Below are 13134 nucleotides of genomic sequence, written 5' to 3'. Positions count from 1 at the left end.
TTGAAAGACTTCTCAGTACACAAACATATTACTTAAATATTTTGTAATTGATAAGTCAGTTTCTTCCCCGACCTTCTTCTCTCTCACTCGAACTCAAGCCCTATCCACGTGGCCAATGATGCGTAAATAAGCTGTTATGTAGGGGTTTCTGCAAAACAAAACCGGAGGGGGGCTGTGTTCCCACGACAACTCCGGTGTGAGAAAAAGAATGGGGTTCCTTGAAGAAGAAAAGGGAAGAAGGAGGTATTCAAAATATATGTATAGTGGTGTGTGTGTGTACGCGTATAAAGCAGATGAGTTTTTCCAACCCCTAAAACCCTTTTCTTGGGGCCTTTTATAGGCTCCCAAATTTAGGGTTTTAGGAATTTGTACCTCTTCATCCTAATCCTTGATGATTCTTGGTTGGTGAGTGATTGGATGGTTCAGATGGCCTGCTGGGCCCGGCTCCTGGGATTTATAAACATGGACGACTCGAATGTAGTTGTTCTATTTCTGGTAATATGAGATAATTGACATTTCTGTCACTTACCACGTATTTCGTGGACCACCCCAGTTTGAGCCTGAAGTGTCCTTTACTTGGTTTTTGTAACATTTCCTTTGGAACTAATGACTTATTGCCTATTAGTATGCATAGGAAGAAATTGAATGCATTTTTAAGTTTCCAATCATCAACATTTAGTATTAAAATGTTTGATCTCTTTTCAGAGTGGTTCTTTGTTTGGTCAATTCATAATATTATGAAGGTAAAAAACAGATAATGAGAAGCCCCTAGAAGTACCAATAGGAGAGCAGGCTCAACCTTTCTTGCTCAAGTGCAAACCCAGAATTTTGTTGGAGCAAAAATTATGAATTTACGAAAAAATAATTAATAAATTATAACTATATATTAAAAAATAGGTTAAATATATATACATTTATATTATAGATACGTTTATGCAACTAAAAATTATAAAAAAACAATCGCAAAAACAATGATATAACAGGGAATCACAAAAACAATTATATAACATATATGCAACTAAAATTTATAAACAGACCTGGCATATTCACTTTCATTAAATAGAACCATTTTATTTATAATTTTATTACTATAAATACTCAAATTTATATTCAGTCTTATTTAATAGTATATCATTATTAAAAAATAAAACGTAGTAAATGAAGTATAAAATACACTAATTTCTAATTTTTGGATGACGCGCGGAGGATGAGGTTATTGTTGTCATTTCTGCTTATTACATGTAGTAAAATTTTACTGTATTTAGTTGATTATTAGATATACTAATTTATTTAAAGAGCATACATTACATGAAAAATGTTATAATCGGCCGATTTTTCAAAAATTGTTGATAAATCGCTCAAAAATCGGTCAAAAATATTTGTACGGTTTGACCGATTTCCGATAAATCACCGATAAATTATCTGATTTTTTGAAAAATCGTCCGATAAATCACAAATCGGTATCTTAACCGAATAAGTCCGATTTCCGAAATTTGTAACGCCGGGAAAATGGAGTAAACGAAGGTTTAAATATACTAATTTTTAGGTGACGCCGAGGTTATTGTTATAATTTCTGCTTATCGCACTAACAATATTTTAATATTGAAGTGAACACTAGTACATCTTTTTGTCCCTCATATCCTGACAGCAGCTCAAGATTAGGGCAACAACACAATAAGGGCGAGATTCAGCAGCACACAGCAGCTCGAAGACAGGTAAATTCAACAACATCATTTCTCTGTTCTATTACAATGTCAATGTGTATGTATATCTCTTTTTTAAGTCTTTGCATTAGCTATACAATACTCTACTTGTTTTAATAGATACTTGTACTTGTCCCCTAAAACCCTAGATAAATATTTCAAGAAAATGGCCCTTCCTTGTGAAATGTTGGATGAGATACTCTACCGCCTTCCTGTCAAGTATATTCTTCGATGTCGATGCGTGTCTAAGGGATGGTGTTCTCTTATCGATAGCGACCTGTTTGTTAAAAAGCATCTTAGAAAAGCCCTTGAGTGTAATGCTGGTGGTCTTATTATCAATGAAGGTGGAAAGTTTTATCTGGCTGAGGATTTTAAGTCTAATTTCGATGGTGGTCATGAATACGATGAGGCTGTTGCTGTAGAAATAGTTGATCCGCTCAAGACTCTTATCTCGGGTGCTGATTTTGTGGGTGCTGCTAATGGTTTAGTTTGTGTTTCTAAGAATAAGATGAATGAGCTTTTGGTGTTTAATCCGTCGACTAGGAAGTCGAGAAAGATACCGAGTCCCCCTGCTGAGTTTCCTCGTTTCTTTCATTTTACAGAGATTTCCCTCTGTGGCTTTGGATATGATCATGTACATGATGATTACAAGATTGTCAAGATTGCTGAGTGTTATGTTCAGTTTCGTGGCATAATGGTCATTGTATACAGCCTTAAAACCAATTCATGGAAACAGATTCAGAATGTTCCAGTTCATAACAAAATTCGTTTCACTGGTGCTTGGGGAATGTTTGGAAGTGGAGCTTTGCATTGGTTGGCAATCAAGAATCCAATGAATTGCTCCAAAATCATTGTAGGTTTTGATCTCAGCCTTGAACAATTCAAAGAGGTTCATTTTCCTGTTATTGAGGAGCCTTTTGTCAATTTTAACACCAAGAGTGTAGTTTCTGATGGAGGATCCCTTTGTGTTCTTGATATGTACCCTAATTCTCGTATTGATGTGTGGGTGATGATGACAAATTCTGGGTCCGACAATTCTTGGTCCAAAGCACTCTCTGTGGAGAATAAAGGAACACTTGTATATTCGAGTTTTGTTAGACCTGTTTCTTTTTGCAGGAGTGGCCAGAGTGTACTTTTAGAGGTGGATGGCTCAAAACTTGTGTGGTATGACCTTCAAATGAAAATAGTCAAGAATGTTAGGATTCGTGGGATGCCGAATAAGTTTGATTCACATGTGTACACTCAGAGTCTCGTACAGCTCAACGAGGACAATCCTTCGCAGAAGCCATCACGAGGCATGCCACAGAAGGAACATCAAAAGAGAAGGTATAAAATGTTCTGTTGCTTGTAGTTGTATTTTTCTGGCATTTATTGGTTTCATAGCTTTTGGTTTTAGTTATTTAAATGATATAGGCTAGGACATCGGTTTTGTGTGGTGTATATTGTATATGAATTGGGCAACCTATACTTGATATCACTTATAAGTTATAACAAACAGACACAATCATGTATAAATAGGAATTGTAGTACACTTTTGAGTTTTGCATAGATTTGGTGCTTCACTATTATGGTTAAGTATGGTTAAGTATGAGATTTTTACTCTCATATCTAGTTTGTCATCTTTTCTAGGCTAATTTTACATGTGTCCTGTCACAGAGAATGAAACCACTTTTTTAGTTATCCTGATCATTCATCGCTCATAAGTCTTAAGCTGTACATTTGAAACTGGGATAACATGGTATAGTGACCTATTAAAAATACATTGACTGTTTTTACTTTTTCGATTAAGGTGTCTAAGGAGTAATGGAACTGATTAATATCTTTTGTGTTGCCTACCTTTATTGCTCTATTTGAATTACGTTTTCTTTAATGTCGTTTTTTTACTGTTCTTTAGTTTCCTTCTTATCTAGGCAGTTAGTGCTATCTCTGCTCTATCTCACAAGTCAGATAATCAGATAATAATGTTTGGGTACATTGAATGATCCAACCTTTGTTGAACTCTCTTCTGACTTCCAAAATTTTTAGAAGAGAAGTCGACATTTTCTTTTAGTGGATCGTCTAATTTGCTGTTTTGGCAATGTCATGGATTGAATATGGCACATTAAAAATTGGGTAATGCTATAAATTATTGGCACAATTGAGTATCATTATTGTCTCTTCTTGAATGTGTATCATTTATTATTGGTGCATATCAGTGTCGCGAAATGCTAACTACACTGGGATGTTGTTTTCTTTATGTCGTTTTTACTTATTGACCTGAGAATATTTTGCTTGACTGGTTGATGGAAGATTCATTCTGGAGCTAATGTTCGTTACTAATATTTTTTCTGAGTGTTGATTTTATATCTTGCAGGGATGATTTCCTTTCTAGGGTATTCAACCTGAGGCTGTAAGATACATGAAGGATTATGATATGGATGTGTAGGACAACAAGGTAGAACCTTTTTCAATTCTAACTTTGCTGCCTGCACGTCTTATTATAGAAACCATGTTTTTTACTGTTGTAAGTTCGAGTCTTCTGTTTCTTCGAGGCAACCTGTTTTTGTTGGAGTGGTCACTTCATTTTCTGTAAGCTGTGAATCAGTAAAAGTTTATCCTAGTTACAAGTTCATTTAGTAATCACCCACACACAGCACACGTATAAGCTATCGAACTTAATTATTTTGTATTGGAACAGTATGAACTAGTTTGAGTTCAAAATATTGTAATTAGAAATAACTTGCATCATAACTTTAAATTTATTTCTGACAAGATGGTTTGTGTTTAACTTTGTGTTGCAGGAATGTACTAGATGGGATAGAATTAGAGTTCTAGAGCGTGTTTGGAACAGAAGGGAGTTCACCTGAGTGATTGACATTTTCATGTTTTTCTCCTTGTTTGTTTCCCCTCCCTTTTGTTTGTTAACTCTAGTTGCTGGCAAGTGTTTAAGTGAAACAAGTACACTTTAGTTCGAGAATTTGGATGTTCCTGTTACTTCTATTGGCTTGTTTTAATTAAAATGACTGACTTCGTTATTATATATGTTGAATTTATGTTAAATATATAGCTAAAAATGACAAAACAGGAAAAAGGAGGTGGACAGCTTTACAAGTTAAAGAGATGAATTAGGCGGGGAAGTTAGTTAGGAGTGGGAGGATAGATCTGAAATGTATAAAAACCAAGAACTCTACTTCTGTAAACAGTGAACACAATCCAGAACTTATTATATTGTATCTTCGTCTTCTTCAATGATAATCATCTAGTTTTCTTTGATAATTACTGTAAATATATGCTTCTAACATGGTATCAGAGCCTGCAAAAACTTGATCCATCATCTCAAGCATACAAAAAGCTGTTGATTTTCATTGTGATTCATGGATTAGTGTTTGTTATCATCATAGTTACGCTCGAGCATCGTAGATCTCCATTACTGTTCGACATCATCATCTGGTGATGTTCTTATTCTAAAACTTCTATCAGATACGTATATTTCTTCCATTACAATTGATGCCTTCAATTCAGTTGAGTTAAATCCCTATGATGTTGCTATCTTGATTGATTTGAATTTCTATCTGCAAGTCAATTCGGATTGTTTGCAGTTTTTTTTCATCAATTAAACAAGCAAATCTCTGTATCTACTATCATTGTGCACACTAAGTGTTTGTAAAAATGACTACTGCGTCATATTCTACTGCTGCAATGGGATCGACATCTACAACAACTCTGTTAGATGTTAATCATCCATATTTTCTGCATCCTTCGGATAATCCAGGGATGATACTTACAACTGTGATTTTAGACGAAAGCAACTATAGTCAGTGGAAAGGTCAATGGAAATTGCATTGTCTTCTAAACTTAAACTTGGATTTGTTGATGGGACATATGCACAACCTGCTGCTAATACTCCTCTCTTTGCCCATTGGATACGCTGTAACAATATGGTTACATCCTGGTTGCTAAATTCTGTTGTTGTAAACATTCACAATAGTATTGTGTATGTGAGATCTGCAAAGTTAATTTGGGATGATTTACGGACTCGATATGATCAAACAAATGTCCCTAAATTGTTTAGTCTTAGAAAAGAAATCTCACATTTGTCTCAAGGTACTCTGTCCATAGCTGGTTATTTCACCAAGTTTAAGACCATAAATGATGAACTGGAGTGTCTTGCTGCTACTCCAAGGTGCACATGTGCTCACTGTACCTGTGCAGTGAACTCTAAATTGGATACTCATGAGAGAACGATTCAGATCACACAGTTTTTGATGGGCTTGAGTGAACAGTTTACAAATATGAGAGGTCAGATCTTACTTATGAATCCTCTACCTTCTTTGAGTCAATGCTATGCAATGCTGCTTCAGGATGAAAATCAGAGAGAAGTGAGCAGTCGGTCTCATCTCAGTTCTGAAAATATTGCTATGTCAGTTAGGACAAAGTCTCAGTTTCAAAATTTTTTTAAAAAGAATATCTCAGATGCTCCTGTCTATTGTGAATACTGTCATATGACTGGTCATACTAAAGGCAAATGCTTCTGTCTTCATGGATATCCTCTTTGGCACAAATTTCATGGAAAGCCAAAGCTCAACCAAAGAATTTATCAGCTCGTAATGTTCTTTCTGCTCAAGTTCAGGGAGAAAGCTCAAATAACACAGATGCATATAAGAATGTCAGTATTGAAGGGTCTTCTGTTGGTCTTAATAATGACAAGTTCACTGAAGGTCAGTGTTAGCAGATTATGCAGATGTTGCAACAAACTCTAAGGAACACAAATGCAAATGGCTCAGGATCTGCACCTGCTTATTCTGCTGTTAACAATACTCAGTTTGCAGGTACTTCATTTCACTTTTCTAGTCCTGTCAATATTGTTTCACAAAATACTAGTGATTGGATAATTGATACTGGAGCCACAGATCATGTGACTCCTTACAAACATCTTCTTCATGATTTAAGGCCTTGCAGTTCTAAACTGTATTTACCTAATGGAGATTGTGCTGAGGTTACTCATTTAGGATCTATATTTCTACATGATCAGATCCATTTACAGAATGTACTATGTGTTCCTAAGTTTCAATACAACTTATTATCCATAACAAAGCTTCTCACTAACAGTACTGCTTCTGTGATGTTTCATCTTGACAAATGTTATCTTCAGGCCCCTATCTTGATGAGGGACCTCGAGATTGGTAAGGCTGTCAATGGACTTTACATTCTTAATGCTTCTGCTCTCAATTCTGCAACTCTCTCTTACGCCTCTACTTGTGCTGCTATTTCAGTCAACTCTTCTACTACAGATCTCTGGCATGCTAGAACTGGTCATGTACCAAACTCTGTACTTACTTTATTTCCTTTTGATTGTAAATCCACTCTATCTCATGAATGTGATAGCTGCCATTTGTCAAAGCAAGTGAGAAAACCTTTTCCTTCAAGTGATTCTGTTAGTAGTGATATTTTTGAACTTGTTCATATGGATTTATGGGGTCCATATAGAATTAAAACTAATGGCAACTGCTCCTATTTTCTCACCTTAGTTGATGATAAGTCCAGAGCTTCCTGGTTATTCTTGTTGGTAGGTAAAACTATTGTTGCTTCAGTCTTATCTGACTTTGTCCAGCATGTTCAAACCCAATTCAATACTCATATTAAAAATCTTGAGATCTGATAATGGAACTGAGTTCCTTAATCATCAGGTTCACACTCTTTGTGATCAAAATGGTATAATTCACCAAACAACATGTGCTTATTCACCTCAACAGAATGGTAAAGTAGAAAGAAAACATAGGCATCTTCTGAATGTGGCAAGAGCCATCAGATTTCATGCTCATATCCCTCTATCCTTATGGGGTGATTGTGTTCTTACAGCTTGTTATCTTATTAATAGAACACCATCTCCCCTTCTTCAAGGTCAATCACCTTATGAAGTTCTATTTCATAAAAAGCCAGACTACAATCGTCTAAAAGTCTTTGGTTATCTCTGCTTTGCTACTAATGTTCCAAAGCCGGCAGATAAATTTGCACCTCGAAGTGTTAAAGGTGTCTTTTTAGGTTACCCTTATGCCAAAAAGGGTTATAAAGTGTTAGATTTAAAAACTAAACAAGTTTTCATTTCTAGGGATGTTCATTTTGTTGAACATCGATTTCCTTTTCAACAGATTATGAGTACTCCTATTGTTCCTCATTTGTTTCCAGACACAACATCTTTGATCTCTCTTACTGATCCTATAACATCTTCTTCTGATTCATCCACTACTTCTAGTCCTGAGATTTCTAATATAGATTCCACTCCTCACTCTTCTGATTCTAGTGACTTCATTCAATCTCATGCTCCTGCCAGACCTCAGAGACAAAAACAAGTACCTCTTAAATATCAAGATTACACTGGTCTCCCCACTAGTTTTGCTCATAATGTTAATTCACATTCGACTTCTAACTCTAGTGTAGCACCCCCAAATCCGGGGTCGGGGATCCGGGTTGTCACGAGTTCCATTTCCCTTAATAACACCCAATCTTAATAAATAATCAACTACTCTGTACTGTGACCCCACAATAAACACACACACCACAAGTTATAGTCTCAGAGATGAATATCCAAAAATAATCACAAGTCGTTTTATTCCACAATTATATGCCAATACACCTTAAAAGGATTTCTGAATAAATTTACATTTCTTTGCCATTATTACAATTGATAAAGATACATAAGTCTGGTACATCAAAAGTTGAAAGCCTAGCCTATTGGTAGTTCCTACCTCAGCTACAGCGATATCCACGCCTATAGGAAACTGCGAAACGTTTCCTAATCGCTTGCGAATCGGGAGCTTGGTCCTGTTCATCTTTTTTATCTGTTGTTATGTGATGAAAGAAGAAAGCAAGGGTGAGCAGCAAACCCACCAAAATAATATGTATAATGATTAACAATATATGAGCCTTCTCATAGTACTCATGAAAGTCTTGGTCAAAAGAAATGAACCAAGTTTGATATCTTAATGCGATGAAGTCGCAATATATTCAGTATATGTACATATATACTTTTCACAATCTTTGAAATCCTCTGACGTGTATAATATACACAGAGTTCCAGTTTATAACTGTATAAAAATATCGTTGCAAGGTGATCTCATATATCTAACCTTGTCTCAACGTTTTTCCGAAAATCTTTGATATGCACAAGATAATCATTTACTAGATATAAGTTTAAAAGATGAAGTTACAAGATACTTCAATATACTTATATCTGAATACTACTTGAACTACCACCATTCAAGTTATAATCAGTTTCAAAAGTTCATCACCCAGATGAGACTACAAGATAAGACTTGAATAGATTCAATCCTTGAAATATCATTATAAATAATGAAGTTACGAGATGATTCATTAAGTCCCGATATATAAATATATTCATATATATCTCCCATACATTTCCTGAAAACCTCTGTCATGTAAAGTATGAACAGAGTTGCAATATTCCATAAATTTGGAAAGGAAAAGAATTTTGGCATAAACCCGATATCTTGCTGATCAGGCAAAGATACCAATAAGTAACCTTTTCTACTAGTAGATGGATGAATCCCCCACCGGTCATCACCCTGGCCACATAAGGACCTTGTGCTGGACCGCCACCCGGCCTCTTACGCGTTGATGGACTGCCACCCAGCCACTTACACTTTGATAGACCGTACCCCGGCTTGTCGCTTATGCCGACTCAATTAGATGGGCTTACTTCCCGAACGTTGGGTAAGTAATCAATTCATTTGTTTTCTCAAAACAGCAACCACGTTGCGAATGTAAAATACACCACAGAGCTGGATCCCCCAGGTTTTGAGCGAGTATTTAAATCCCTTTTGAAAGGAAGATCTTAAATATAAAAATGAATTTTGGGGTCCACTCTAACTTTAAGAATCATTCTGAAGACTCAAAATATTTTTAAGAATGTTTGGAGTACTGTTGATTTATTAAAATAAATCAGTCCCGATATATTCGAAATATCTGAATATTATTATTTAAATAATATTCTCATAAAGATAATTCTTATTAAAAATATTCGAAGTAGAAGTTTTAAAACTCATACTTGAAATGAATATTAAATAACAAAAGATATACTTATACGAAAGTACTATCTTTATTTGAATAATCGAAAATAAGTTTGATTATCGAAACGTTATTCTTTGATAAAATAAAGAATATTATTAAATAATAAGCGGAGTCGTGATACCTCGAATGAATATTATAAATAATATTCATTAAATAAAATAAACGGAGTCATACATCCTCAAATGAATATTCAAATAATATTCATTAAATAAAATAAATTGAGTCATAAGCCCTCGAATGAATATTCAAAATAATATTCATTTAATAAAATAAAAGTAGTCATAAGTCCTCGAATGAATATTCGTAATAATATTCACTTAATAAAATAAAAGTTATCGAATAAACCTTATTCGATTAGTAGTTTTGAAAACTATATCAACATATATATATATATATATATATATTTAATATATATATAATATACTCGGGAACATCGACTCCCGGTTTAGAAATATGTTCACCTTTTGAACCCCCATACTAAGGGTAAACTCAAGTACTGCTTATCTCTAGCATAGGTATTATTCAACTAATAAGCATTTGAACCAACAGATATATAAATTAAGAATACGAAACAGGCATGCATATATACCATATCACATGCTCCAATATATCGCAAGAATTTGCTAATAACAAATATGCATTTATCACAAGATCATGCATATACACATATACATCACAACAACAGTTTATACGGGTAGAAAACTTGCCTGAGTGACTGGGGGTAATAAAAGGCCTGGGACGAGTCTGGAAACCTATAAACAACATATAAGTCACAATTAAACCAAAGTCGCTTATGAATCTATACTGTAACCACTCTAGACTCTAATGCTCGCTTTGCGCTTAACGCTTCACTTAAGTCGCTCGAGTACCCTCGGCTCCACCATTTTTAATAAATTAACCATTAACAGTTTTAAGGCGATTCTTTCGCGAGTGCCTTACCAACTGCCTATTACACTTTACATAAATGTTTCATACTCCAATTAGTCATTTAGGGTCTTTAACCAATGTTTCAAAGTAAGGCGAGGGGTAATGGTTCGTTCGCGAAACGCCGTTACTTAAAACGGTCGTTTCTCCTAAACCGTACATCGGAATCAAACGAACCACATATCAAAACGAAGCTCATAATATGAAATATCTAAACATGGCAATGGTCAATACCTAGAAGGGAGTTCTCGGGTCCTAATGTTATGAACAAAAGCAGTCTAAAGTAAATCGGACATTACGACGGCTATGTTTACGCGATTTCCCAATTTTATACCCTCTCAAATCGACCACCAATCAATCCCAATTCATTCATACAACCAACATCCCTCCAAAACACACTACAACAGTCCCAACACCTCAAGTTCTTCTAATTTATGTTATTCTCATCATGAATTTAAACTATACTTAATTCCTTTAACAAATCAACAAGATTCAACATTCATTTCACTACCACTCCAACCCAAACTCTAAACAAACAAGCTTCATGCTTCACATATACTATATAAATCATAACCATTCCTAAATACTCAAAACTAAAGCTAGGGTTTGGAGTTTATACCTTCTTGAAGCTTCTTAACACAACACAAGAGCTTTGAATGCCTAAAGAACCTTGATCCTTGCTTGTTTAACCTTAAACTTTCATAAAATTCAAGAAAACTAAAGTTATTTTTTTGAAAGTTACTATTCACCATCTTCTTCCTTGAATTATTGGAAGAGATTGTGAAGGAACTTGAAGCTTAAACTCATGGGATAGCTATATCTATGCATAAGGAGTATTAGATAATTAACTTACCAATTAAGGAAGCTTGGAACTTGAATTTTGAAATTCTTCTTCTTGAAAATGGTGAAAATCCGAGAGCAAGCTTGGAAGAAAGAGAGATTTTTTTGTGTTTGTGATTTGTTTAGCTTAGCTTGGTTGGTTTTGTTTTGATTTTTGGTTAATTACCTTATTAACCTTATATTTGTGTGGTTATAAACCAACCACACCTCCTCCTTCCCTATGTCATGCTTGCATCACCTTATTGTGTCATCATCTCTTACTTGCCCTCTCCTTATTGGTTGGATGACCTCATCATCCCTAACCTCCTTGATTAACTTCCTAATTGTTTGCCTAATGACCGCTGATCTGTTATACGGTTCGCTTAACTTTCGTTTTCGTTTATCGTTTGAGGGATCATACCCGGGATCTTATTACTGGGGTTTCATTAACCTTTCTCAATACATTATAATCCTTTTATGATCCTCTCTTAAAATCCTTTAATTTAAATCCTTTTTATCCTGTTACCTTATACACAATTCTTTCCGTATCTAGTGGATTTGCGGGAAAAATCAAAGTGTTCGGAATTGGATTCTGACGATCTTTACATACACTTATATACCATATAGAGTACTAATAAAATCTCAGAATATCAATCAAAGAACCCCTACATAGTGTGGCAAGAAAAGTTTCTTTATTCAGCATAATCAGCAAAACACTATTCATAAGGGTTACAAGAAAGTTCAAAATGTTGGGGTTATTACATCTAGTTCATCAGACAACAAAATCTCTGAACCTACTACTTATAATCAAGCAGTTCAGTCCACTGAGTGGTGCCAGGCTATGGCAACAGAATTGTTAGCTTTGGAAGCCAATCAAACATGGCAAGTTGTATCTCTTCCACCTCATAAGAAGGTAGTAGGGTGTAAGTGGTTGTACAAGGTTAAGTACCTTCCTAATGGTCAGGTTGATAAATACAAAGCTAGGTTAGTAGCCAAAGGCTTTACACAAACTGAAGGCCTGGATTTTTTTGATACTTTTGCACCAGTTGCTAAATGACTACTTTCAGAGTCATTGTGGCTCTGGCATCTATGCAGAACTGGTCACTAACACAGGTGGATGTGATAAATGCTTTTCTGCATGGTTCCTTACTTGAAGAGGTTTTTATGGAGATTCCTCCTGGCTATCATATTCCCTCTGAGATTTCAACTCAGTTTCCTGATGCTTATCTGGTATGTAAACTCATCAAGTCTCTGTATGGTCTGAGACAAGCTCCAAGAGAGTGGTTTGATACTTTGTCTACTGCTCTCCTAGAATTTGGCTTTACACAAACCTGGAGTGATTCTAGTCTGTTTGTTCTTAAACATGGTTCTCAGATTGTTATTCTTTTGGTATATGTGGATGATATAGTGTTAACTGGTAATGACACAACTCTTATGTCTCAAGTTACAACCTTCTTAGCTAGTAAGTTCAAGATTAAGGAATTAGGTCCTTTGAAATATTTTCTTGGAATTGAAATTCTCAGGTCCAGTTCTGGTATCTATCTGCATCAAACTAAGTACTCCACTGATATTATTCGAGATGTAGGATATTTCGATGCTAAGCCTGCCTTGGTTCCCCTTG

At 35.2% G+C, this 13134-nt stretch overlaps 1 protein-coding gene across 1 annotated transcript; it reads left to right on the top strand.

Moving 5' to 3' along the window:
- Positions 1-1609: 1609 nt before the first annotated feature.
- LOC141675223 (F-box protein CPR1-like) lies at positions 1610-4722 on the top strand. The gene is made up of 4 exons (XM_074481932.1): positions 1610-1715; positions 1853-3029; positions 4057-4137; positions 4484-4722. The coding sequence occupies exons 2-3, from the start codon at positions 1870-1872 to the stop codon at positions 4094-4096; spliced, it is 1200 nt and encodes a 399-aa protein (XP_074338033.1). The 5' UTR covers positions 1610-1715; positions 1853-1869; the 3' UTR covers positions 4097-4137; positions 4484-4722.
- Positions 4723-13134: the final 8412 nt, after the last annotated feature.

The sequence above is a fragment of the Apium graveolens genome, chromosome 7 (genome assembly GCF_009905375.1).
Source record: "Apium graveolens cultivar Ventura chromosome 7, ASM990537v1, whole genome shotgun sequence".
Taxonomy (NCBI): Eukaryota; Viridiplantae; Streptophyta; class Magnoliopsida; order Apiales; family Apiaceae; genus Apium; species Apium graveolens.
This window is presented reverse-complemented; position numbering and strand designations above follow the sequence as displayed.

Bases quoted from the DNA above. Each gene is read 5' to 3' on its own strand.
- LOC141675223 (XM_074481932.1), top strand. From the start codon at position 1,870: ATGGCCCTTCCTTGTGAAATGTTGGATGAGATACTCTACCGCCTTCCT. The intron at 3,030-4,056 runs GTATAAAATGTT...TATATCTTGCAG, and splicing joins AAGGAACATCAAAAGAGAAG to GGATGATTTCCTTTCTAGGG.